The sequence below is a fragment of the Scheffersomyces xylosifermentans genome, assembly GCF_036884685.1.
Source record: "Scheffersomyces xylosifermentans strain CBS 12540 chromosome Unknown RJT20scaffold_2, whole genome shotgun sequence".
Lineage (NCBI taxonomy): Eukaryota > Fungi > Ascomycota > Pichiomycetes > Serinales > Debaryomycetaceae > Scheffersomyces > Scheffersomyces xylosifermentans.
In genome coordinates this window covers 1,333,332-1,360,064 of record NW_027042940.1, presented here as the reverse complement: position 1 = coordinate 1,360,064, position 26,733 = coordinate 1,333,332, and the positions used below count along the sequence as shown (strand labels likewise).

At 39.0% G+C, this 26,733-nt stretch overlaps 10 protein-coding genes across 10 annotated transcripts; 5 read left to right on the top strand and 5 right to left on the bottom strand. All coding sequences in view use genetic code 12, as the record gives it.

Annotated features, from left to right (window-relative positions):
* Nucleotides 1-114: 114 nt before the first annotated feature.
* On the bottom strand, nucleotides 115-1,059 carry RJT20DRAFT_92194 (tRNA splicing endonuclease subunit; the record flags this gene model as incomplete). Its single annotated transcript, XM_064921420.1, has 1 exon — nucleotides 115-1,059. The coding sequence occupies one exon, from the start codon at nucleotides 1,057-1,059 to the stop codon at nucleotides 115-117; it is 945 nt and encodes a 314-aa protein (XP_064776047.1).
* A 1,107-nt stretch (nucleotides 1,060-2,166) lies between these two features.
* Nucleotides 2,167-4,420, bottom strand: CNT (Cntp). Its single transcript, XM_064919506.1, has one exon. It carries the CDS (start codon nucleotides 4,221-4,223, stop codon nucleotides 2,424-2,426), a length of 1,800 nt encoding a protein of 599 aa, XP_064776046.1. The 5' UTR covers nucleotides 4,224-4,420; the 3' UTR covers nucleotides 2,167-2,423.
* Nucleotides 4,421-5,359: 939 nt separating this feature from the next.
* Nucleotides 5,360-11,573, bottom strand: SPO72 (Spo72p; the record flags this gene model as incomplete). The annotated part of the gene is made up of 3 exons (XM_064915814.1): nucleotides 7,717-11,573; nucleotides 7,256-7,566; nucleotides 5,360-7,156 (listed from the first exon to the last, which is right to left on the bottom strand). Exons 1-3 carry the CDS (start codon nucleotides 11,243-11,245, stop codon nucleotides 5,360-5,362), a joined length of 5,637 nt encoding a protein of 1,878 aa, XP_064776045.1. The 5' UTR covers nucleotides 11,246-11,573.
* A 572-nt stretch (nucleotides 11,574-12,145) lies between these two features.
* LAS1 (rRNA-processing protein) lies at nucleotides 12,146-13,783 on the bottom strand (the record flags this gene model as incomplete). Its single annotated transcript, XM_064921390.1, has 2 exons — nucleotides 12,146-12,227; nucleotides 12,534-13,783. The coding sequence occupies 2 exons, from the start codon at nucleotides 13,781-13,783 to the stop codon at nucleotides 12,146-12,148; spliced, it is 1,332 nt and encodes a 443-aa protein (XP_064776044.1).
* A 1,250-nt stretch (nucleotides 13,784-15,033) lies between these two features.
* On the top strand, nucleotides 15,034-16,203 carry RJT20DRAFT_144428 (uncharacterized protein; the record flags this gene model as incomplete). Its single annotated transcript, XM_064918733.1, has 2 exons — nucleotides 15,034-15,597; nucleotides 15,703-16,203. The coding sequence occupies 2 exons, from the start codon at nucleotides 15,034-15,036 to the stop codon at nucleotides 16,201-16,203; spliced, it is 1,065 nt and encodes a 354-aa protein (XP_064776043.1).
* A 458-nt stretch (nucleotides 16,204-16,661) lies between these two features.
* On the top strand, nucleotides 16,662-18,602 carry RJT20DRAFT_27965 (thioesterase-like superfamily-domain-containing protein). The gene has a single exon (XM_064919505.1). It carries the CDS (start codon nucleotides 17,120-17,122, stop codon nucleotides 18,125-18,127), a length of 1,008 nt encoding a protein of 335 aa, XP_064776042.1. The 5' UTR covers nucleotides 16,662-17,119; the 3' UTR covers nucleotides 18,128-18,602.
* Nucleotides 18,603-19,496: 894 nt separating this feature from the next.
* On the top strand, nucleotides 19,497-20,567 carry RJT20DRAFT_144426 (HotDog domain-containing protein; the record flags this gene model as incomplete). The annotated part of the gene is made up of 1 exon (XM_064918732.1): nucleotides 19,497-20,567. The coding sequence occupies one exon, from the start codon at nucleotides 19,497-19,499 to the stop codon at nucleotides 20,565-20,567; it is 1,071 nt and encodes a 356-aa protein (XP_064776041.1).
* A 1,428-nt stretch (nucleotides 20,568-21,995) lies between these two features.
* On the top strand, nucleotides 21,996-23,216 carry RJT20DRAFT_149442 (HotDog domain-containing protein; the record flags this gene model as incomplete). Its single annotated transcript, XM_064919005.1, has 2 exons — nucleotides 21,996-22,362; nucleotides 22,432-23,216. The coding sequence occupies 2 exons, from the start codon at nucleotides 21,996-21,998 to the stop codon at nucleotides 23,010-23,012; spliced, it is 948 nt and encodes a 315-aa protein (XP_064776040.1). The 3' UTR covers nucleotides 23,013-23,216.
* A 298-nt stretch (nucleotides 23,217-23,514) lies between these two features.
* Nucleotides 23,515-25,732, top strand: VPS33 (tethering complex ATP-binding subunit). Its single transcript, XM_064915813.1, has one exon. The coding sequence runs from the start codon at nucleotides 23,571-23,573 to the stop codon at nucleotides 25,698-25,700; it is 2,130 nt and encodes a 709-aa protein (XP_064776039.1). The 5' UTR covers nucleotides 23,515-23,570; the 3' UTR covers nucleotides 25,701-25,732.
* Nucleotides 25,733-26,383: 651 nt separating this feature from the next.
* On the bottom strand, nucleotides 26,384-26,566 carry COX9 (cytochrome c oxidase subunit VIIa; the record flags this gene model as incomplete). The annotated part of the gene is made up of 1 exon (XM_064921472.1): nucleotides 26,384-26,566. The coding sequence occupies one exon, from the start codon at nucleotides 26,564-26,566 to the stop codon at nucleotides 26,384-26,386; it is 183 nt and encodes a 60-aa protein (XP_064776038.1).
* Nucleotides 26,567-26,733: the final 167 nt, after the last annotated feature.

The following is a 26,733-nucleotide window of genomic DNA, read 5'->3' as shown; positions in this document are numbered from 1 at the left end:
CGTCACCAGTATTATTAACACCTACGAGACAATGATCAAATGAATTTTGTTAACTTTAAATATGTTTGAGTGAATAAATTGATAAATAATCCTGATGTAGTCCTTGATTCTTCTTCATCCAAATCCGGACCATTCTATAGAAAAAGACATCTTCTTGGGCTCTTTGGCAAGAGATTGTATAAATTCATCGTTGACTTCCTCAGTAGAACCATCTTCTTCACTCTCATCTACGTCACCGATTATGACTATATTCTTTTTGACACTTGTTGCCAATCTTCCCCCAACTACAAAGTCCTGTAAGTCGACCATGTTAAATTTGACAATGGAGTAAGAATGGAATCTTAATGGATCGCCAGGGTATAACACCAAATCGCCTCCAAATTTCAAACCTGGGTTTATGAAGAAGCCTTGTTTCTTCAAGTATTTGAAGTTTTGGTAATAAGATCGTACTTGGTTTTGGGAAAGAGAAGTGCTTTCTATATAACTCTTTAAGTAATCTTTCAACAGCACTTCGTAGTCATCAGCACATATTGTTCTATAATCCTTTGAATACTTGTGCAGATCTGTGTTAGGTGTTACTATGAAGTTGGCTTCTCGGCTCTCTAACTGTGATGCCAGTTTCGAATTAGGATCTTTCTTTGTCATTACTATTACATTATTATTCTGTAACTTTCCTTTGCTTTGTAGCTCTTTCGCTTTGTCCAACCTATAGTTCACTTGATCTATGAGCTGGGCATAGCCTGATTCGACTAACCAGATGACTTCCCATATGAATAATTTCAATGGCACAGAAAGGAAGAAATTCTGTTGCGGGTATTGAGCCAAGGTACCGATTAGTATTCCTAGTATTCCGTATTTGTCTCTTAACCGTTTAATGTCTTCAACATTGAATATGAGTACTTCTGGCTGACCATTCCTTGATATGAGAGGAAGAAGTATCTTGGGTATTTCGGTGGTATCCAAGATTACTTGCTGATTCGATTGTATGGAGGTACTGTCAATCTCTACAGCTTTAAAGGATTCTTCTATGTCTATGGAACCTCCCGTTGCTTCTATCATGTTATCTGTGTGTATCTTTGGGCTTCCTTCACCTGCTGAGACGTCATCCTTGTCCTCGTTCTTATGGTTTTGATCTTGAAGACTTAACTCCAGGAAAGTGCTCTCAGCAGCGTCTACAGCCTCTTGTAGTTGTCCCAGCGCCGTTCTGTTCCCTTCTTGTCTTTCGTCAGCCATTACTTCAAGTTCAATTCAACTTCAGCTTCCTCTTCAACTTCAACTTCTCTTCGGTCTCAGTTTCTTCCTCCCTTCAGAACTATACTGTACAATAAACTCACAATTGCAAAACTCACAACTCGCTGATACCACTACTCTCCATGAATGTTAACGTGATGATCTTCTCACACCTTTTTTTTCTCAACCAACTGAGTTTGCAGCATTTGGGGGACTGTGCGTTATGTATGGAGGATTGAGTTAGAGTGTGTCCGTTGTTATATATAGAGGTGATTAGGATGCCTTATTTTATTTATGTCTTATTATTTTATTTAATGCTTTTAATAATGGGATGTAGTGGTCAAAATTGTTGGACCATGTATTGTTTTATTTACTGAATGGTAGTTAAGATTAGCTATGCTTTAATCCAGAGTAGTAATATTCATATGGATAAAATACCCTTGCTCCATGAATTGTGACTGGTCATTTTATGTGGACTATCTATTTCTACAGTCTCTACATAAAATGCCCATTGAACGAGTATGAGCTTATCGCTGACGATCAACACAATATCGTGTGTGTACTATATAACCAGGTTAGAGTATATAAAGTGCGACAGTGTACCAAAAGGAAGAAGAAGGATTCACCAAAGGAACACTGATCACCGAACACGAAATCGCAAAAGGAATGACGTTTGGTAAAGAAACGGAAATTAATGAGCCATAATTATCAATTGAGGATGAACCACATTTCTATTTGAAAAAGTGCCAAGAACGGTTAATTCAATGAGTTGAGTGATCTGATCTACGAAAGGGAAAAGACTACTAATTCAAACCTGGAAATTGAAAATATTTAAATTCAGCTAAGTGCAAGTTAAAATTGACAAGTTTACCATCCCGAAGGCCAGTAGCTTTCACTAACGTAAAGTTGATTTTATCATCGATATGACAAACACCCAACTTTTAGTCTTCTAAACGAAATGGTGAAGTAATGACTCATCCAACTCATCGCCAATAATGATCTACAAGTCAAATAATTCTTATCACGTTATATATATTATTAAATTAACAACTCGAACAAGTCATATTAATCAACGCCGAAACTCAAGTTAACGAGCGAATCAAGTTAATGGACGTCTCAACTAAACGAACGTCTATTCTAAATCAACCTGTCATAAATAGAAGAAGGTGTCACTTCTAGTTCTTCTAAGACTTCTAAGTAAGATTGAACTCACCCAAGTCATGCATAACCATACCGGCAAGAGCAGCAGACATTGATGTGGAAACGAAACCACATACTAATGCTGAAAGAATCGAAGCAGCAATGTCCTTAGCTCTCGAGTTATTGGTTAAGGTGTTCAAAACACCCAAAGTAATACCAACAGATCCCAAGTTGGCAAATCCGCAACAAGCGTAAGTGGCAATCAAAGTACCTCTTGCAGACATAGCATTATATGGAGCTTCAGTGATCAACATGTTGTAGGCCACGTACTCATTCTGGATGAACTTATGGGCAAGTAACTTGGAGATGTGCATGATCTCGTCGCGAGGAGGACCTAACAAGAAGGACAATGGGTATAAGATATAAGAAAGCATCAATTCCAAAGACAAGCCCTTGATGTTCCAGAATTGACCGAACCAGCCCAAAACACCGTTGATCAAAGCAACCAATCCAATGATACACAAACACTGGATCATCATGGTACCAGCAATTCTTAATCCCAAAGTAGCACCATGAGAGAAGGCTTGCAATACGTTTTGAGGCTTGTCATCTTCCTTGTTAGTAGGAATGATAACCCTACCCGCGGAAATGGACTCTTCAGTTTCAGGATATCTTAATTTGGAAACAGCCAAGGATGCTGGGATAGACATAACACAAGAACTGACTAAAGCCTGAGCGTTCAATCCTAAACCAATGTATCCCACTAAGACGGCACCAGAGATAGTTGAGAAACCAGAAGTCATGATTTGATGCAATTCAGCCTTTGTTAAATATGGCATTAAATCCTTGATCAAAATAGCCGACTCACCAATACCAACGAAAGGAGATGCAGCAGCAGTGATGGCTTCGGCACCAGAAACTCTCAAGGTCCAGAAAAAGAAGTAAGCGAACTTACCAATGGCCCATTGAATGAGTCCGAAGTAGTACCAGATGTGAATAAAAGCGACGAAAAATGCAACAGATGGCAAGACGGTAAAGAAGAACATGCCGAGGTTGGAAATTTCTGTACTGGTTAAGAAAGCAACACCAGCTTTGGCGAATCCTAACAATTCACGAGCCAAGGTGGAGATGAAGTTGAACACATCAAAACCGGCCTTAGTTCTTAAGACAAAAAGGGCGACAATGAATTGCATTAACATACCTCCAATCACTGTGTGCCATTGGATCTTCCTAGGGTTTCTAGAAGTAATGAATAAACCAAAAATGGCAACAAGACAACCGAAGAAGGAAATAGCACGATCAGGTCTCTTTGAATATTCCGTTTCGGTTGGAATGAAAGTACCAAGTAAGATGGCTGCAAGGGTAACAACTGTACCAGCAATCAATCTTTGGGATCTTTTTGGGAAAATCTTGGTATATATGATGTTCGTGAAATAATCCCAAACTATTTGAACTTTGCCGAGTGCCCATGGCAAAATCTTACAATGCCACGAAATCAATCTAACCATAAGCATACCCCAAAAAACAGTTGGAATCAACCATTGGTGTCTATGCTTCTTCTGGATAATAATTGATAACCACCATGAGGTAAAGAAGCAACCAAGGAAAATATGGAAGAATAATTTGTATTGAGGGAACCTGATTTTCAACTTTTGGGACCAGCTGAGATGGGCCTTGGAGGCGACTTCTCCAATTTGTGATTCATTATCAGAGATTTCCTTTGACTCTTGAAGTTCATCAGATGACGATGCTTCCTTCTCTTTCTGACTTTCAAGATCAATCTGGGCAGGCTTGGTGTCGTTCTCAACAATCGACTGATGGCCAGCTGATTTTACAGGGGAGATATTTGACATTCTATTTTTTTAAGTTTTTATTATGCGTATGACGCAAAAAATACGATGTCAAAGGTTAATGGACGGATTGGAGGTATGATTTGTATCCGTGAGATAACAAATAGTAGGACATGAGTTTTTAACTAAAAGTTAATGAAGATAACAACTGGGGAACTACAAGAAGACAGAAAACGGAGATTTAAACTAAATGCATTTCAAAAGTATTTATATAAATCGCAAAAACTAACTGCCCCAAGATGCAACTGCAAGGTTAGAAAAATTTTGGAGCCATCCCTCTCACTTGCATTTCCAAGAAGCCATCACGAGCTGATCAGATACCTACAACGAAGGAATTTAGATTGGCCAAAAAAATATGTACAAGAAATTTACCGCCATCTCTTGCCATATTTCCACTTCACTTATCTATCACAAACATCCAGTACTTCATCGTTTCACGCGATGCCAATAAACCTCCTATCACTACGGGACCAGAAATATTTTGTTCACTAAGCCGCAAAAATGCCAACCGGAAAAACATTGTAAAAAAGAAATGAGGGGGCATGCCTTTCATTACACGCAGGAAAGTCCGTGCGGCTGCTGCATGGCTCTCTGACTTCTGGACAGTATAGCTGGTTTAGGAATGCCGAACTAAGAGAAAGATATCGGGGTCGCTCGTGGTTTAATACACTGTGCAGGGTATATGCAAAAAGCGAATGGCATTGTCGACAGAGTGCAGCAATGGTTGCATAGGCAAGCCTTTGGAGAAGTTAGTGATGTGTGATAAATTACTGAAAGCAGGTGAACTCCACGAGAACAATTGCTCCTTCTCCACAATGTCTAACCCCGAGCAGTTAGGTGAGGTTTAGATCTGGGGTAAAAGCCTTGATGTTGTGATGTGGCACCATATAAATACATCCAATTTTTCATTGAATTGGTGAAAGAAGAAGTTGTCGGCGATCTTGCGGTAGTGATGTTCGCCTACAGCGCTGGGGCGGCTTTGAATTCGACCCTGCTTTATATTCTGCTTGAGGGGAATAAAACTAAACAGATACGTCTTTCTTACTCTTCTTGCTAAATTAATTTATAATTCCTTATATACAATTGCACCCATTTTTAATGCTAATACGTAGATTCACAATTCATAAATAAATGGTGTTTTACAGCAGTTCCTCTTCCTTACTCTTTTTTGTGTACCGGTACTTGTCCTTGGACTCAATCATATGTTTGGAGTCGATTTCGTTACTCAAACCCATCAAAGTCTTCGAGAGAGCTTCTGTTGTCCCGATAATTGGTCTGATTAAAATTATTGGTGTAGACTTAATAACCGACATTAATGACTCCTGGAAGTTATCTGATTGGTTCAATTCTTTCTTTAAATTAATAATCTGGCGCTTTGTAAGCTTCAAGTTTTTGCCAAAAGAATTATATGCTAGTTTAATACCTTCCTGAATGGTCTCGGGTTGGTTTGAGTATAAACTGATTAGTTTCTCATCTTCTTCTTCTTCATCACTGACGAATTCTCCATGATCATCTTCGTCATCTCCACCACTTTCTTCTCGAGGAGCATTTAATAAGAATATTGAATTGCTCAATAAGCTCTTTTCCACAGCGACTTCATCGTCTTCATCATCAAGATCTGCATAGGAGTACAACTTCCTACTCCCATATTGATCCTTGTTCAATTTTACACTTTGGTTCAATAATTGGGAAGTCGCTAAAAGCTTATTGAAATTAGTCGCAGTAATTTGGCCATTGGTTATGTAGTCAGTGGGAGATGGCTCATCATCACTCTCGCCGGCAGGCCGTTTGTCTTCGCTACCTTCAAAGTCTTCACTGCTACTAGAGCCTTTCTTTCTCCTCGATGATGGCAAACGGGCTGATGAACCTTCTCCCCCTAGCAATTCTTCCCCTTGCTCCAAAATTACTTGAGTTCCAGACGCCAATTTCACACCCAAGTTCAATATTTCATAACCAGTTGTCTTTGCAAATGACTGAGTACCTTTCTGAAGGCTTCGGAGTAGTCTACCATCCTTCTTGTACTCGCTTATTGGAATCGCTATAAGGTTCTTCACACCGCTACCAATATTTACAATCGAACGTACAGGTGATAGGCCAGCCAATATACCAGCAATTTGTGTTTGCTGCACCTGTGGTGCCCAGATCTCTTTCAAAGCATCCCCCAATTTAGGTAATCCCATAGCTCCATATACTGTGGCTTTCACTAACTTAATGGTAGAACCATCTAAAATGAAAAAATTCATAAACTCAGCAGCATTTCCGGATCTTATACCTAAATAGTCTACCCTCTTAGGCTTATAGTCTAACTTTAGTTTCAAGGGGCTTATCAGAAATTTCTGGATATATAGCACTTCATCTGGCGGCAAATCAAATCTAGAGTCCTTAAATTGTAAGAATCTCATCAAGAAATCCAATGTATCTTGATCTATATGTAATCTGATAGGCAATATTTCCACTCTTATTATTGCTTCACTTGAGACAAGTTTGGGAAAGGGTCGAACATTTGTAATAGAAACTTTAACCATACTTGTCCCTATCTCTCCTTCCCCTAAGATATTCATGTAGCTAAGGAACTTGTTCCAAGTGGATGATGGCACATTATCGTAAATATTCAATGAGCCGAGCCTAATTTCAAGGTCGTTCAACAACTCGAATTCCATTTTATCATCAGTTGGGTCCTTTCTAGGGTCTCTGGTAGAAATTACCACCACATTAACCTCAATGTTTTTCAAGTCAAGCATAACCTTATGGACATTTGATCTGCGTAGTTTCAAATTTTTGTAATTCTTACCCAACTCAACGTTGATTTTCGCCTTTTTAACATCTTCGTCCGACAAGTCGTTCGTCGAGCTCTGCACATTTCTATTGATACTTTCAGCCAAAGTAGATGCGTTACTTCCCCTAGGAAGACCAACATGGATGGAGTGAAAAAGCGTCTCTTCAATCACATCAATTTCTTCTCCAGATTCACTATCGTATCCATCACTTGTTACCGCAGTGGATTTTATGGTTTCAACATCGTTGGTGAACTTTACAGTTGGCTTTGATGATACAGCAGCCTTGTCAATATTTTTTGCATCAGCCTCGGTCTGCTTTTTCAATTGTTTAAGTTTCTCTTTTTTAGCCTGAGCTTCTACTCTCTTGACGGCTCCTCTAACTGCTTTTCTAGTATCCTTCCAATCATATCCATCATACAATAAGACCTTAGTTTTTGAAAGATTGATATTAATCTTAATTGGGTCAACTTTATTTATGGATTGCGAACCTTTCCTAGGTTTCGTAAAATGGTCTTCCTCAAAGGAAAGTGAACTCAAATCGTCATCCTCTTTATCAGCTAAAGGGATATCTGATTCTGTTTTTATGGTATGATCAGAACTATTAGAGTGGAAGTCATCGTAATATGTATCGACAACTTCTAAATCATCAGCAATGTATTCACCATTTGGCAGTAAAGAATTAGGCTCCGCAGAGTCGATGATTTCATACGTTCCATCACTCGAGGCTTTTGACTGCCGTCTCACCTGAAGTTGGAATTGATTTTGATTTATATCATCTAAGAGATTAGTCTTCTTGTCTACCGTTACTTTCATCTTGTCTTCATCTAGAAAATTCAATGGCAACTTTAGGTCCGATATCAATTGAAGTAAGACATGTGTAGAATCGGCACACAAATCGAGTTGGTGTTCATCAGAATTTATCTTCAAATCAACCAACGAAAGATTTTCATGAATTCCCAACCGTTCATTTCGTTTTATTATCTCCTCTATTTCAGTATTGAAAGTAATTCCAATGTGAGTAAGATTTATGTTTCCAACACAAACATATCCCGAATTCAAATAGAAAGTCAATGGAGATACGTAAGTGGAAGTAGGTAGCCTCGTATCTGTTGCTTTAGGCTCAATTGGAACTTTTTCAACATTGTTGATATCGTCAATCAAAAGAATTGAAATATTCTTGAAAGAGCTTTTGATATAAAATTGATTGACTCCAAACGTGACATCAGATGTCCCTTTACTAACTACTAAATACCCTTTGCTGCTAAGTCTACCTGGGTTAAGGCCCACAACACAATCATACAATGTATAACGAATGTCGAATCTGTTTTGGGAGGACGATGGGGTTGCCGGCTGCGCTTGTTCCACAACCATTTCTGCTAAAAGTTCTTCATTCATTGGTATGTCATCTTCACCCAACAATGTTAGCCAGTTAGTGTAATATTCGATCAAAAAGTTTCGTATTGTTACATCGACCGTATTTATTTTATCACTGCTCTTGCAATGAATTAAGATGAGTGGATGTTTAATCGAGTCCAAAGGTAATTCTTGATAGTCATAAATAACATTTTCCAAAGAGTCTCCCATTCTCCTCTGAATCTTCAAGGATAAAATCGACCCCTGAAAGTCATTTTTCAACTGATACAATAGAATGTCATCCAACTTGACACAAATATCACCAAAATTGGGAAGTATGCTAACGAGGTTTATTTCGATCTCTTTTATCGAACATCTGAACGACGCAAGGTTAATCCTATTTGTGTTAAATGGTGTTCCATTTAGAGCTCCAGGGCTGTTGAAAGCCGGGCCCAACCTTCGGGGTTTTCTATGATTTGTGGAATATACGGAAGACAGCAAAAACTGTGAATTATCAAGCCTCGTACTACTAGATCCAGGGCCTTTCTTTATGTCTAAAACAGAATTTTCCATAGAGTTTGATTGAGCATTCGACAACTTCGAAAAGGCTTGATGAAACGAAACTACCTTTTTGATGATGTGCTTCAAACCTATCATTGATAATTCAACTTTGATTTTAGATATGAGCAAACTCAGCGAAGAAGAAATGAGAATTTCTCGAGGAAGTGAACTACCACTGTTTGGGAGACCAACTCTATTTATGAAAGCCTTGAAGTCCAAGATTTTTGTAACGAAGTTAATGTTCGAAATAGTGGCGATAGTCTCATCCTTTACATCTTTGGTAGAATATGTAACTAAAGCCTTGGAAATCGCGAGTAGATCTTGCTGCAAGTTGAACGAGAATGGGAAAATTATTGCCTTGAGTTGAAGATCGTCAGCAAATTTAACAGTCATTACAATTGGCGCTGTTTGCAAAACAAATTGGCTTTTAGTTTCCGATTCAAGTTGTGAGATCTCTTTTATCCTGTTTCCTTTCGTATTTTTCCGGTTCATTGTGTCTATTGTTACCTTCATAGCCATGTAGTTCACATATATGGAATGAAGTGCAATGAAAAAATTGGAAAGTATCAAAGAGCTGGAGAGATCTAACGTGAGGGTTGCTGCTTTCGAAAACAACGCTGTTGTCTCTATAGTAGCGCTATTATCCTCTAACTTTTTGAATATTTCAAATCGAATGTCTGCCTTTGGCGTAGAGGCCTTGGAGCTACCGGAAGATGCAGACAGAATACTCAGAGGAGACACCGGTCTTGGTGGAGGAGACGATACACTGGCAGCTGACGTATTAGTCTCATGTTGAGCACCAGCGGCTGTATTCGCTCTATTTGATTCAAAGCCAAAAATTTCAATACTCTCTCCGTGTTTCACCTGGATGATCTTAAAAGTTTCCACACCCCCATAAATTAACAATTCATTTTTCTGTTTGATATTTAAGTTGTGTAGAGTGATATTTATTGTGTTGTCTGGAGAAGCAAACTCTCCGTCTTTATGCAATGCTGATGTTGTGCTCACAATAATGTCCGCAATATGAATTTTACTGAAGAAAGGATCCAGCCCTTCTTCTCTTTTAGCCTCAAATCGTTCTCCTTCTTTCACTTCGTCGTTCTCATTTACATACTGTGGAAATCTCAGATTTTGTTGAAACTGCTGTTTTCTGGAAGAATTTTGTTTCTTCTTCTGATGATAATTGATCTTCAAGCTCCTCGTTATACCCTTAAATATGGAGATAATTGTGGGGGCAAGAGGGGTAGTAGCAAATTTTACTGTTCCAATGTCAACTTTGAGGTTTGATATACTACTCAAACCTTCAAACTCCACATCACAGTAGTTTAAATGAAAAATTGTGGGCGATACATGCTCGTCACTTTTCTTGTTGTCGATATTATCGCTTTCTTCAGCAGTATCTTCTAAGTCTGATTTTGCAAACGATTGTGACGTGGCACTCATATAAATCGAACTAGCTTCTTCATGCGTAAACACCATACTGTCCATTAGCGATTCATCCCCGTAGTCATTATCAATATCATCTTCATCATTATCATTATCATTAGATTGCTTCGTTGTATTGTTAACATTCCCCTCTTCTGCATTCGTGGTAATATCGTCCTCTTCTCCTAAATTACCAGGATTTACATTTGGTTTTAATGTTATCAGTCTCACACCTGAGATCTTCACGATTCTGCTTCCATTTACAGTATTGACAAGTATTTCATCCACTTCAAAGAGTAAATCTGTCAACTCTGAGACTAATTTAATTCGCAAATTAGTTATTTTTATTTGAAGACGCAGAAGAGCCATTTCCACGGCTCTATTCATCACTCCACTTAATGCCGAAGGTTTTGAAGGACTCGTATTAGATGAGCTAGAACTCGTTGAGCTTGAAGAGGAAGCAGGAGCCCTTTGTGTCTCCATCATCACCACTTCCTCATCTGTATCTGTACCGTCTGTGTCTTCATCTTTAATTATGGTATTTGCCAAATCGGCTGTGCTCTGAGCTAACAGGAATTGGACTTCCTTTCGTACATCTTCGTCGATATCAAAATCTGGCGAAATCACCACTTCCACGTCTTTGGCATCTATATTAACTCCTCCAGATCCTATAATGCCTCCACCTGAAACGGTGTTTAATTCGAGGGTACCCACCTGACCATAGCGCAAGTTACAACCTGGAAGCTTACCCACTTTCTCGGGATCGATCGAAATATCACGAAGAATGATATTATTAAGAGACACTTCTTCTAGATTAGGAAGATCGATTTCCGAAAATAACGACAACTGCTGGAGCACGTATAGTAGAAGCCTCTTTTGGATATTCTGAGGTATCCATTGAGGGCTCATTATGCATGGGGATCAGAAGATGTATAACAAAGAACTGAAATAAATAATATGATTATTGGCGGTACTCTTATTAGCTTGTATTTGTAGTATCGATACCTTTTATCTCAGTTTGCCGCCTTTTATGGGTTTTTGGGGTGTACTAATCAGTACTTGGTGATGTTAGAACTATGGCTTTACAACGGCGTCTAGCCTGTGATGTAATATGGAATTCACTCACTAAGGCAAAGCAATCCAACTTCTACCCGTTCAAAGTAAACCAAAGTTGATCAGCTACTTCCTATAAGAACTCTATATGCTATTCCCGAAGCTGCTCTATGAAAATATAATCTACTGTTTTAAAGAAAAACAACCATCATATAAATACATTACAACTGTCTATCACAACACTTCTTTAATCGTAATCAGATAAGGTAGTGTGTGTGCAGGCTGAGAGGTTAGGGGGTATTTTTAAAATTGGGGGGGGGGTTTTACATGGGCCATAGTGGGAATGAGGGAATGGAGGGAATGAGGGAATGGAGGGAATGAAGGGAAGACAGAGATTATAGAAAACGATTGGGAATAGAAATAAGAAGAAATGAGGAGGACGCTGTTAAATATCGTCAAGAAAGGGGTCAGTAGATTATAATATTGAATCATATCGAAAAAAATATGGCTAAAGTGGTACTTGTCTAAGTATCATATTTCTGTGGTTGGAATCCAAAAATTTGATTGCAAAAAAAAGATAAGAGTGTATTCATTCATTGTTTTTTAGGTGATTGCAAAATGCTTCAATGTACCTCAATTATGTCAAAAAAACAACATTAGCTACAATATACTTACTTCTTTGGAATCGTAAGCTTTCTATTAGTCTATCTATATGTTACATATTTAGCACGAATCCATATATCCTCAATTTTTCATTCACACAAACGTCCCAAAAGGAGTGGGCTCCCAATCCGGGTGCTCTTCAAACAAGTAAAATTGCTGCTCCTTGGCTTCTACACTTTCCACCAATTTGTGTTTCTTGGCCTTTCTATTATCCTCGGTATCGTCATTTCCTCTCTTGTCCCCATTGGTAGTATTTGGAGGCGTTCCAAGTAAATCATCAAGTGATGGAGGCAATGAAAATGTCTTCGCCGTGTTCAAATTACTCTTGATCTTGCTGATTAGTTCCTGAATCGTCTCTTTGCTTTTACTACTGTACAAGTTCTTTAGTTTCTTATCTTTGCTGATGAGATCGCTCACTCTAGACGTCACCTTCAAAAGAATATCCTGAACGTCAATGTCTTGAACAGGTACACTATTCAACAACTTTCCGAGTTGGTGTACTAACAAACCAAAAAGATCATTTCTTGCAAAAGACTTCGATGACTCTTTTTCTTCAAGGTTCAATTCGGCTGTAAACTCATGTGCAACCTCCTTCGAAAGCTCCACTTTACCTAGGTCATTAGATTGCGTTATTTCTTCAAGCAAGAACCCACACCATTCATATAATTGAATGGCTTCAAATGGATGTGATATGAAATATCCCAACCTGGTATAAACAAGAGAGCGAACACTCACCGGTGTCTTTTTGCTTTGATAATCATCAAGAGATCTGAGAATTTTTAGCAAAAGATAAATTTCGAATTGAAGACCCAACTCTTGCATGAGTGGTTTATAAAGCTTAATCAAGAGTGGATTGAACTTCAATTTTCCTTCCTTAGTAGAGACCTTATCTATATTATAGATTAAGAAGTTTTTGAATAGTAAATGGTCTGCGAGTATTTCTGTGCCACTCAAGAATTCTTTATCTTGAGCTTTTTCTAGCTCTAGTACCCCTTTTATGTACTTCACGGTTCTGTTATACTTGATAGCCGTCTCTGATGACGAATCCCCAAACTTATAAACTGTATCCAAGTTGGATTTTCTGATCTTTTTATAAGTCTTTAGGTTATTTAGTAATTGTGTAGAGCTTACTATGGATGTCACATTATTTTGAATGTCGTCAATATAATTCTGAGTCTTTTCAGAGAGTTCGATGTCTTCCTCCTCTTCGTCTTCGTCGTCGTCATCTTCTTCATCTTCTACATGACACCAATAATTTTCATATAGCCAGTTCAATGCCCTTCTGCAAGCTATTCTCAACATATGCAAGGAGGGAAGGCTCTCGTGCGTTCCCATATGTCTCAATTCTACAAAAAATCCAGGTAAATTTAGCTGTTTTGCTAAATGGTGCAATGGAATTGCAAAAGTACCTCTTTGAAATGGATCTAACAATCCATTGACAAATCTGATGAGAGCCATTGTATATGACATCTGTAGCACATTTGAATCCTGGGAACTTTTGGCATCATCGAGACACACCGAAGACAATAAAGCAGTAGCCTCTATTCCGTGAGGCAACCTTCCTCTCGAAGAAATGGCTTTCACTCGTTGTATGGCACGAAAGCGATTATCTCGTTTGGCAGCTTCATCAAAGTTGTAAAACCAGTCCTTTAGCACTTTCAAGTCTTCTACCGATTTATATGACAGAATAACAGGGTTTTTATTTTTCAACTTCGGTGTTGGTTGCGACATCTCATCATTAGTGGTATTAGTTGTTTTCTACTTACAGAGCCAAGCCCGTAGAAGGTAATAAGAAAGTATTCAAATTCTTGTAGTGAAGCTCTTCTGTTGATATTTGGTATTATGTACAGTACAACGATAAATAGTGAATATATGGTTAATCTGCAGGTGATGTAATAGCTATAAACGTATAGTATGGATAAATAGGTTTGGAATAATTTGAATGAGTAGTCCTAAAAGTGGCGGCGTCAATCAGAGATAAATGAAATGAGAAAGAGATAGTTAATCCAACTTATTTGAAGATCTAAAAAGTCATGGTATAATACATCTTCTTCAGTAGTATGTACTTGTGCTCGGTGGGCCAAGACAGAGGTCTGTTCTCACAATAGTATTCTCTACTGTGTGCTACTGAAAAAGTTAGTAGGCTGCAAATGTTCTAACTATGCACTAAGAAGAAAACAGCCATTACAATAGCTGGATATTTAGACTGACTGACCTAATCTACTCAGACGAGTTGTATTACTCATAGATCGGTTTCTATGACGGGCATTTTCAAAACCAACCATTTTACTTAAGTAGTTTGTCGCAAAAAAATATTTCACTGCCTCAAATGGCCCAATAATACTTCATTAACCTTGGTTGCTGGGATCGTCAAATGAATCGTGTAAACAAATTCATTTGATGGCTCATAGTTTCACATACTAGACTCCCATAGGACCCTGAAGTTATTTTGCTGCTTTTCACATTTCGAAGTATGCTTTGATTACTCTTCTCCCCTCCATATTTTCTTTCCACATGCCTCGGATATATCACCATCGGTTTTATACTGCAGGATCGGCTATAAAACATGCATATCTTGCCGTGTCTTATTCATCATATGCTGATCTAACCTTTTAGAACTAGAGATTCTATGCTTAATTCCCCTCCACATGAGATGTGTCTGCTGCAACTAAGATCTCCGTCTTCACTCGCACTGGTACTCCGAATGCCCAGTTTTCACATTCGAAGGTATTAGTTTCATTGTTTTAGTGCTCGCGTTGAACCAATATAAGCAATTCTTGCGGGGCACGCCGAGTACCGTTACCCCAGTTCGGAAAAAAATATATATAGAGATATATTTCTTATATAGAAATGTTATATATTGTCCAATCTTGATTTGAGATTACAAGAGCAGAGCGAGAACTGTCTTCTTTAGTCATCTTCAAAGACAACATAGAAATTTATTGAATTGCAAAATGGATTTGACCAAATCCGGCAGCGAAATGCCTGGACACAATGAAGACTTCGAAGAAGCATTTAGAGTGGTTAAGATAGACGAAAATACCTGGAAGGGAGCCTATAATCTTGAATTGCCCATGAAATTAGCTAGAGGAGTTTATGGTGGACATACTGTCGCTCAGACCTTGTTGGTTGCTATTGAGACTACTAGGAATGCTACCACTAATGAAGTGTTTGTCCCAGAGTCATTCCACTTATACTTCATTCGTCCTGGAGACTCGACCACTCCAATGATCTACAAGGTGACTCGTCTATACGACGACGAATTCTTATCAAAAAGAGCCATCACTGTTGTGCAGAAGGACAAGGTTAGATCGACATGTCTCTGTACTTTGATAAAAAGGGGATCCAAGGGAACCAAGGAAAAGAAAGAAGCTCCTGACCTCCTGACATTTGTGCCCCCAGAACAGCTCAAGTACCCTGATCCAGACAAATTGTACCAGGTACATCATACCGGGTATGTAAGAAACGCCTACAGTGATGAATTTCGCGATTTTACTTTGTGCCCAGAAGAAGACAAGTTACGTCCAGCTGAAAGATGGATTACAGTATTCAGTGGAATCAGAAATAAGCCTGAGCCCGGTCATGAGAATAGCTATGATGAGTTCACAGAAGTCACAAAGGACGCTGGAGATAATGTTGTAGAAACTGAGAGGAGAATTATTCGTCCTCACCACCAACAGTCATTTAAGGATCCTATTTTCAATTATATTGGATTGGCAGATTTGTCTGATTCGGCGATGTTAACAACATTGGCAAGGGTTTTGCATCTTCCTTGGAACCCAACAGAAGATCACCCCTTCCAAGAGTTCGACAGTAACCGTGACGCACGTATGCTTATGAGGAACTCTCTTAACATACTCCATGTTTTTCACTACAATGCAATGTCGCTTGACCACCATATCTATTTCCACAACGACGACTGGGAGAACAACGACAAGGCCTACGATATTGTTAAAGAATGGCTTTGTTTTACATACCAGATGAAGAGATTGGCCAATAATAGGACATTGGTTAGAGGCTTCATGTTCAACAAGAATCACAAGTGCGTAGCCACCGTGATCCAAGAGGGTCTCACCTACATGTTCAATGCTGTGCCAGACAGGGCCCATTTGGGCGATCCTCAGGAACCTCCAAAGGTATCCAAATTCTAGAACTAGCATAAGTAGAGGCGTGAATCCAGCCCCTAAGGTACCATACGAACACATACAATTTTATCGAATATACATCACATGTGACAGGTCACATGACTCACTCAAGAAATTCCTGCAATATAAACAATACTACAATCGACCTTACTTAATTGTATCCACACCAACCCCAACTGTATGAACTCCATATTCATCTCGTTTAACAAATTGCACGACTCAACGTCTTTCTCCTCCTTCTCATTCTCATTCTCCTGCCCATTAATGCATTTTTCCCCCCAAAAGCTCGGCTGCTTCTGAGCTTCTGCTCACATCCTTCCCACTTTCCCACCACTTTCCCACCTTCGCGCCCATGCTCAGTGTGCCATTCTCACATGAACCTCGGACCAAACTCAGCTTAAGTCCTAATATCACAGATCCGTGCCAATGGATTGTCCTGCCGCACAGTGAGATTTTTTGGTTTCTTTTGTTGAGCCCTAGTAGTGCCTAGTTGGTATCACCAACAGTTATGCTATCGTATATAAACGAAAGATCGATATCTCTTTTTCCTATGCTACAGGGAGAAAGGCGACTCAACAAATAGGGATTTTGTCATTAGCAATTGGAAACCGTGCCGTATCCGTGGAAAAAAGGAAACTGACTTTGCATAGAAGTTATATAAAAGGAACCCAGTTTGCAGCCTGTTTTTGTTATCGGACTAGCTAGTGATTTATCGTCGCTTACTATTTATTTACCTATTTATTCATACTATATTCGCACAATACCATATCAACTTCGGTAGAAACCAGTAATAACTACCAGTTATATCTTTCATAGCCACAGTAAGTTTCACCAGAACTCACTGAATACACTAATCCAATCCAGCAGTCATCGCGCAGCAGGAATACTACCGCCAAAGTCCTTTAATCTACTCATATCCACCATGGCTGAAGCTATGTCAACCGGATCAGGAAAGACCCACAGATTGGAAAAGAACTTCGCCGTTCGCCAAATATCTCCTCCTGGCAGTAACGTCTTGGAGTACCAAGGTCTCCAAACATTGGCTAAGCCAACAAAGATGTCTAGAGGTGTTTATGGAGGAAATCTCTGTGCTCAGACGTTAGTTGTTGCAATGGAGTCCGTTCCAGCCAACGAAGGGTTCGTTCCTCACTCATTACATTCCTATTTCGTCAAAGCTGGAGACGACACGATTCCATGCAATTACCAAGTTGAGAAGTTGAACGACGGAAAGAACTTTGCAAACCGTTTGATCCGTGTCGTCCAAAACGGAGAATTGAAGTATATCGTCATGGTCAGTTTAACGAAAAAGAACTCCCTCGAGAAGGCCAAAAAGGAATATAACAACAACGAAAAGAATCCATACCCATTCGAGTTCCAATCCGCAGTTCCATCAACATTCTATAAGTATCCACAAAAAGATTTGGAATTAAACACAAATTTCGATCACAGTGGTATGTTGCAACACAAGTTTCCACCAAACTTCGTGGACCATGAGTTGGAAAACGACGAGCACTTAAAGGCTGCCGGTGACCGTGAACTTTCTTTCTATATCAGACTCAAGGAAGAGGAGCAATTGCAAAGCAAATACAGATACGCTGGTTTTGCAATGGTAAGTGACTCTATTTACTTGAGCTCCTTATCCAGAATCTTGCATTTACCAAAGTTATCCAGCGGATTACCAATAAGTGTATTTGGAGAAAAGGCGCCATATTTCTTCTCTGTGTCTTTGGATCATTCCATCTACTTCCATGATGATGACTTTGATCCTAAGGAATGGGCTTTTGTCAACTTTAAGGCCCCAAGATTTAGCAACAACAGAGTTTTGTTACAGGCCGGCTACTACGATAAGAACGGAAAATTGTTTGCTACAATTGTTCAGGAGGGATTGGTGTTCTTCAAAAATGGAACTGAACATAAGGCCAAGTTATAGAGGTCTGGTGATATAAAGTTCAGTGTTTCATTTCTATTTAGAATCACTATAATCAGTAAATTTGGATTTAATTTTATGCATGGAATATTTATTTTAAGGTTGTTTCGTAGGATTGGATTGGCTTCGTGTAAGTTGTAGTGTTTAGTAGGTCGATGGGAATAGAGATATTGGAGAAATAATTAAGCCTTACAACGGTCAATAAACCCACATACTCATCTGCCCTCGCAGCTTAGATCTCCCGGCATCATCGTTAAATTGCTGGGAAATACGGTTAGTGAACTTCAAAAAATTTTGCAACCATCGAGCATAAAGATAGTCTGTATCATTACTCAATATGGTTTCAGTCTGACTTCTAAATCAGCCGCCGCTAAGGCGATACCTTTTTTTTAAGAGACATCATAACCATAAGATCTTATTATAGTTGAAGTGATGAGGCAACCCCGAAATGTTTATAATATGATTGCTATAAGGCTAAAGCTCAAAATGCAAATATTTTAATCAGAATCTCCGGAGTTATCAAAGTTTTAGAGCGGAGTTTTGGACCGCAATTGCTGCCACTGTTCATCCATTGTACTGTTACTCGTATGATATACTGGGACTCAGGGCCGAGCTGTTACCGCATTTCACTGTAACCGTCGAGTATCTCTGAGTGCGCTTGGTTCTATCAGTAACAAGTGATTCATAACGGCGATATTACTACCACTTGAACAGAAATTGGTCACAAAATGTACAAAGTTCATAATTTAGGTACAACTCAACGCCAAAGTACAACTGCTTAACGGCCGTAGCCAAAGTGTATTTCTTAAAGCCTGTAGTAGGGTCTAGAGCCTAAAAGCCCCTCGTCTCCCTGCCATCTAGAGTTCATAGCCATTGCAGCAAGTTGTTATATGTAGTCGCATCTCTATCAGAACAATTTATATTCTCACATGTGATCCTCGGCAGGACACTTATCTATGAGCCACTGTTCCACATAACATAAGAATGTTCTTTTAACTGGCCCAATGTAGTAATGGTTTTAGACCATGACAATAATTTGGTGGCGGATTTAAGAATGCAACGGCTGGCCGTGGACCTTTGGCTGCTTTTGACGACCTCATCCTTCGTTCTTCCTTTGTTACCATGCCACATGAATTAAACCGCATGCTTCCATTTCTGCGATATAGTAGCATTCGTGAAATATTCAATTGCCGAGGTTAATACATGGGGGTTTGCGTTTCAGTGTTATCACATTTGTATGTAAGCGCAAGATGATTCCACCGGAGTTCATTGTAGGCGAACTATATATATACATGTGTAGTTTTCAATGTAGTTATGATTTCTTCTATTCTGTCCTTAACTAAGAGTATAGTAGAATAATATTTATTTCATCATGGGAACTGTAGAAGATCTTCAAGAAAATGTACATCTGAAGGATGATATTTCCAAGCTTGAAAGCAAGTTTGAGGTTATTGAACAGAAGAACGCCAAAGAAGACTCCGATGACGTTACCGTTTTACTTGCAAAATACCCTTTGGAGCCTTTTAGAGAGGGATCTAGAGGTGTTTTCGGTGGAGAATTCATCAGTCAAGGTTTAGTGGCAGCCTGGGAAACCGTTACAGGTGAAAACATAACCCCACACTCTTTGCATGCCTACTTTGTTAAGGCTGGATCATCGGAATCAGTATTGAGATGGGAGGTTCTCAAAGTCGGAGATGGTAAGTCGTTTTCAAACCGTTTGGCCAAAGCTTATCAGACCAAGTCTAACAAGTTGGTGTTCACCTTGTTAGTCTCATTCACAAAGAACAATGACTACAAGATCAGACAAGAAATATACCAGCAACAATTGTCCAAGGGCGAAGACATAAAATCATATCCATTTCCTTTCGAAAAAACACCAAATCCACTTTTCTACAAGTACAAAGACAACCTCGACGACTTGATGCTGGTTACACATACTCACGATCTTATCACTCATCACATACCACAAACGTCTCTCTTTCCTGAAAAGACTCTCGACATTAAGAAGGTTGGCGAAAAGGAGTTGTGCTTATTTGCGAAGATTAACGATGACTTCACTTTGGCAAGAAACCCAAATAAGGCTAAGTTCTTAGCCGCTTGTTACATTTCAGATAGTGTTTTTATTACTTTGATCTTATGTGCTCTTGGCTTATCGCTTGCAGACGAAAAGGACTTCTTCCGTGTCAGTATTGATCATGCCTTATATTTCCATGATAGCAACTTCGATCCAAGGGAGCACTTCTTCGTTGATATCAAATTCCCTGTTCTGTCCAACGACAGATCTATTGCTCTTGCCCACTTCTACTCTTTGGAAGGTAAGTTGATCTTTACTGTTGTGCAAGAATTCTTGCTGTTCCTCCCCAAGAAAATGACTGATAGACTTCATAAAATGTCTGCAAGATACGAACAACAGAATAGTAATTCAAATTTTGCTAAATTGTGATCCCTTTCCTCAATGATTTTCGGGATATAGTATTTATTAGAGCTGGTCGTTTGACCAAAATTATTTATAGGTATAGTATACAATTACCTTAATTACAATGATAAATGGTGTTAAATGTTAAGAAAGCGCAGATGTCTTTGTAGATATTCAAAGGTTGCAAAAAAAAATAGAAGATAAGTACTGAAGAAAGTGAAAGAAAACCACTTCAATAAAATAGGCTCATTGCAAGCTCAGTAGGAGTTTCCAAAAGCCAAAGATCTGTTGAAATCTGCTGCAATCCGGTCCCATTCCGAACATGCATACACACTACGCTGTAAGATCTTCAGGTCCATAGAGATCTTATTTGTAAGGAACTGGACTCAGATTAGCAATTGGAATAACTGCAACAATAGCTAAAAGTAATTTATTTTCAATACCCACACACAACATTTCAATACCCACATTCACATATATAAATCATATCTCTTGAATGCATGTATTGTTGCGAAATACAATCCTCTTTGCATCTACGCCACTAAAGTAGCCATTCCTGCTGTACAGTATGTCTTATTTTAGAGCCGATATCTTCATCTTCGTGCCGAAACCCTTTCTGTACCGCCGTTCACTGCAATACTTGGGCGGCCACAAATAGATTCATTCTTATGCGTCAGATGTGTCCTCGGCCTGACCCCACTATTGTTCGCACAGGGAACACCGTTACAGAATCGTTGTAGTAGAGGAGTAAAACTACAATGGCTGGCATACCAAAAGTCTCCATCTTATGGGTGTATAAACATTCACGAGCCATTCCTGCCTTCCAACGTCTTCTGCATTTCTAGAATATGTTCCTCTGTCATTACTAGATCTTGTAGCGGAGGTAGCCGAAACTGCCAGTACTATCTATTGCATGCTTATTAAACTTCTGTCTACACTACACTACATCTCATCAGTTGTCGTACTGTCGTACTGTCGTGCTGTCTGCCTGTCTCCGCGTTCTCTCCCCCGCGAAACATGAGTCGCATTCTCCGATTAGGGAGAAGAAACCCCACTGTGACCATCTCTGTGGAGATCTGTCACTGCGTATGCTTTCTAAGTAGGTAAGTTTCTCCGTCTGTGTGTGGTTTACTCAGAAAGTCTCTGATTCGCCTTTCTCTTGTAAGTCCGTGCCGACCGATGTTTATATAACCAGGTAGCTTCCCCAGAAATCGAGACGGCTGTTAAATTTTTCACATTCACTTCTTACTAGTTTATATACGTACGGTAATTATTCGTTATATAGATTCTCATCTGGTGGATCTGACCGACATAGATATTGTCCTTAGTGAGTACTCATTACAGTCGTTGCATTCACCATAGAACGTTAACATAGGGTTCAGTAATAGATTCAACAAGAATTACAAATAAACTATCACCAAGGAGGTCGTACCGTAATTTTCTTAATAATCCATAATGTTGAACTACAAACCAGGCGAAACCATAGACGTGGAAGCCGAATTTGGCGTGGAGGTTCTTGGACCTAACGAATTTCGTTCCAAGAAGCCTTTGGCAAAACCTGCTGAAATCTCCAGAGGAGCATATGGTGGAAACATAGCTGGACAGGCCATTCTCGTGGCCATACGCTCCTCTCCAGAAGGTTTCTTTCCACACTCGCTTCATTCATACTTTGTTAAGCCGGTAGATGCAAACAAGTTAGTGGATTGGGAAGTCGAGGAGATCTCTAAGGGAAAGAACTTCTGTAATAGACTGGTGAAAGGAAAGCAGGATGGAGAGATAAAATACTTTGCAAATATCTCGTTGACAAAAAATAACTCTCATGGTGATTCGTACAATGAGTACTTGGCCTATAAGGCTAAGGTTGATAAGGGAACGTTTGATGAAAACGAAGACGAGATTGTTGACAAGCCATTCGAGTTTCAGACGCCTCTCCCTCCATGGGTTGACTCGCATAAGTTGAGCGATATACCGGTAAGCGATAGAGGTGCCCTGATTTTAGTTTACTATAAGCTCTTTCCGGAATTGCATGACTTGAGTCTCACCAAAGCAGAGGAAAAGCTTCCTATAAGTGAACGTAGATTATCATACTATACCAAATGGGGCATTGAAAATGAAGGAGGATTTAACCAACCTTTAAAAGGTGTTACTAAAGAGTACCAGTACGTAGGTTTGGCTATCTTGTCTGATGCCTTGTTTTTAACTCGCTTGGCAAGAACTCTTCGTGCTGAAAATCACGATTTGGCAGAAATAATCCACTACTATTCAGTATCGTTGGACCATGCCATTTTCTTCCATGATACTGACTTTGACACCACTAAATGGATGACATTTGCCTTTAAGGCCATTAGATACGTCAACCACAGAGTCATTTTAGAGGCAGAAATGTACAACGATAAGGGAGTCCACGTTGCTACTATTGTACAAGAGGGAATTGTTCACTTCAATGGTCTCGAGGAACATGCCAAGTTATGATTATAAAGAGAAGAGAGCACTGCTGATATACAGTAGTCATTAATTCATTGGAAGGCTGGTGGTGAGTTGATCTCATTAATTGGCCTTTGTTGACTCTAATTAGATACGAATAACAATATAATAAATGTGGTCTTTAGGCAACTAAGATATTCAACTGCAAAATGCAAGATGCAAAATGACACTTCAATATACATCTACAAGAAGAAACATATATATGGACTTATACTCTAAACATGTACAACAAGCTTAAATTAGTGAAATTTCAATGGAATTAGCCAAATTCTTTCCATCTCATTAAGATATCTCTCAAAAGTTGGAAAACCGTTGCTCTACACTCACCTATATCAACTTTCATCTCCTATACACTCAAACATAAACCCACAGACGTCTTAATAAACCATTTGGCTGAAAATAAAACTTAATGGTAGCGCTACTATCGCAGCATTTTGTTAATCAAAAATCAGTAGTAGTTAAGTAGAGCGGCTAATGAGAAAGAGGAAGTGAAAGGAGTTGTTAACCTAAGGAGTTTCGTTTTGTTGAAGTATTGTTGTGGATATCATGACAGATACGACGAACGAACCAGCTGGAGTACCTGGAGAATCGGGATTGTCTCTTGAAGAGTTCAATTCCGCATCGGTTAACAATCTTTATTCCATACTCAACAAGATCTACAGTTCCAATAACCTTCTTATACTAGACCAGAGTCTCTCGCCATTCCTAAACAGTCTTACGACTTTTCTGAAATTGAAGGAACATGGACGTTTCCAGAATATAATATGGCTCAACAATGATATAAATACCCACGGAATCGGCGTTTTCAAGAAGTTCTCCAGTCTCATTATCTTGATTGAAGAGACTAATGCCAACTTAGTGGCAGTAGAAGAGTTGCTTGTATCCAAAACTGCCATTTTAGATAAGATCGATGGCTTGAAGATAAATATAATAGTCAAGGACTTGTCTCGTTCATATTTGTACGAGATTAATAAGGCACTCCGTGGAAGCATTCTTGACTTCAATACAATTCTAGGAAATCAGAAGAAACTCTCTATCAACGTTACGCCCCGGGTTAAAGTCTTGGACTGGGAGACATATCCGGTATTTAATGACGGTATTCTCCTTGTGGATATACGTCAGTTTGGTGGTATAGATACCTACTTTGAAGAGCCATTGAAACAAGTGAAACAATTAGTTGACTCTGTGGTTAAACTTCTATTTGCTAACAATGGACCCAATAACAATCTCTTGAAGTTGAGAAACATATACGGAAAAGGGAATCATGCCGATTTTCTCATTCAATTACTTCAAGACGTCAAAATTCCAGAGTATTTGAATATGAACCTCAATAAACTCGAAATAGAGTTCTACAGAACAAAATTGATCAGCAATACCGATTTAATAGTGTTGGAGAGAAACATGGATTTCTATTCAGTGTTATTTAACCAATTGAATTATCATGGATTAATTGACGACTTGTTTGAGTTGAAGTTCAATACGATTGTGAAGCTGTTAGGTGAGGTAGAAGAGCCAATTAGCATGAATTTGAACAATGACGAACTTTATACGGAGCAGTTGAAGCATTTGAATTTTGCCTCGGTGGGTCCCAAATTAAATAAACTAGCAAAGGAAGTCCAGCACCTGTTCAAATTGAAAGATGCAGCAAACGATAATAACAATACAAACCTAAAGGATATAAGAAAGATCGTGAATAATTTAGGAAATCTAACACTTCAACAAGACCTCATCAAAAAACATACAACTATCAGTGAGGCAATTTTACACCGTATCAATACAGAATACGAAACATTCCTTAGTTTCCAAAATGACATTTTTGAAATGGATTACAAATTGCAGTTGTCCAAATTGAAGTACTTCTTCAACATAAATTACGACAAATATATCTTGCTCACAAGCATTATACTTATATCCATCGTTAATGATGGTATCAAGGAGCGTGACTTTGAATGGATCTCGCATGAGATACTTGATAATTATGGAATGGGGACCAGCTTGGCATTGGAGAAACTCGTGGAGAACAAAGTAATCAAACTCATAATCGACCAGGGTACTGACTTCTTAAGCACCATAACAGGAGGTCTTGCCGGTAATCAACAAGCAGCTCATCCTATCGATGAGTCCCAGAGTTTGGCCAAGTTGGGAATTTCAGGTGCGCAAGAGACCTATAGGGCCAATTTCACCTTGATAGATAAATTTTGGAATTTGCACCCATTGGATGAGGAAGAGGATGATACAATAGGTTTAAGCATCAAGGAGACATTGGTAGACATGTATCCAAATCCGTCGTTCACTTTGCCATCCAATACAGTGCCATTGACTAGTAGAATAGTGGAATCTCTTTACTTCAGAGACTTCTTAAAGTACAAGCCTGTAAACAATATCAAGAAAAGGCCCAACTGGGAGAATTTGGGTATTGGAAGCATGTTCAATGGAAAGACAGTAGATATCAACATTGATGATAAGCTGGATGTGCGAGAGAAGAAGAAGGTGACTATAGAAAATACTCAAGAGTATGTAATCGTTGTTCTACTTGGTGGTATAACCAGAAGTGAAATTACTTGTTTGAAGTATTTACAGGAGAGATTACATAAAAGTGGCAAGAGCAAGAAAATAGTAGTCATAACCAGTGGAATTGTCAACAACAAAAAGTTCCTTGACTATTTCTTAGCATAGAAAGCAATTAATCATAAAAGTTCAATACATATATTAGGTTCATGCCTTTCTTTTGAGCAAGTATTTGAGAATTGTTATCGCTACATGTAGACTCCATTCTGTAACAAAAAATGTCAATTAGAGATATATAGACATATGAATATATAGTTTCTTCTTTGAAGAGAGACTGTGAACGAAATCGCATGCAAGTTAAAATGATGTCATAAGGAGGAATAGAATAAAATATACTAGACGAACAAAAACAAGACCGTGAACAATATAAAAACGAATAGCCATTCAAATGTCAGCACTCACTTAATTGTCTATTTATAGCGATTCAATCGTATAAATAGCTATCAGCTCGATGAAGAGCACATTTGGAAAGGCTGAAAGTTCGGCGGAACATCAACCTAAGTATTGCGATCTACTCAATTGATACAGGTATCGAGTCCGATCAGCTGTTCAAGCAATAGATTTAGAACTACAATAACCCCATCAATTGAATAGTTATCGCATCGGTGATTTTTCATTAATTCCATGATGCTCAATGATCTTTCAATTCTTTCAAAAATTCAAACGCTCTCTAAACCATGTTGGTAGGAGTACTACAATGAGGGCCAACAACTGGGCGTACTTTGGGCTTTAAACATCAAGCTTTCAGCACGTACCAACACTGGATCCTGATCTTGTTCTGGCCAGCACATCTAGGCTTCCTCGGCCTCATTTTGGGCCTTCAACTTGGCGTAGTAGGCCTCTCTCTTGGCGACAAGTGGCTTGTGTTCGAAGTACCAGTAGGTAGTAGCAAGAGCAAAACCAGAGGCGAAACCGATGGAGATGTCGGTGATGATCTTTCTTCTCAAAGTTCCGGTGATTGGAGCGATAGCCATTGTGAAAAGTGGAGGATGTTGAGTTTTTTGGCGATTTACTAAGGAGATGAGGTGGCCGACGAGAATACAACTACGTAGGACGACAACAACAACAATAACAAACTTGTTTTTGGACAGGTGGGTGGTTTCAGATGATAAGTGAAATCAACTAGCAGCGAGTAACAAAA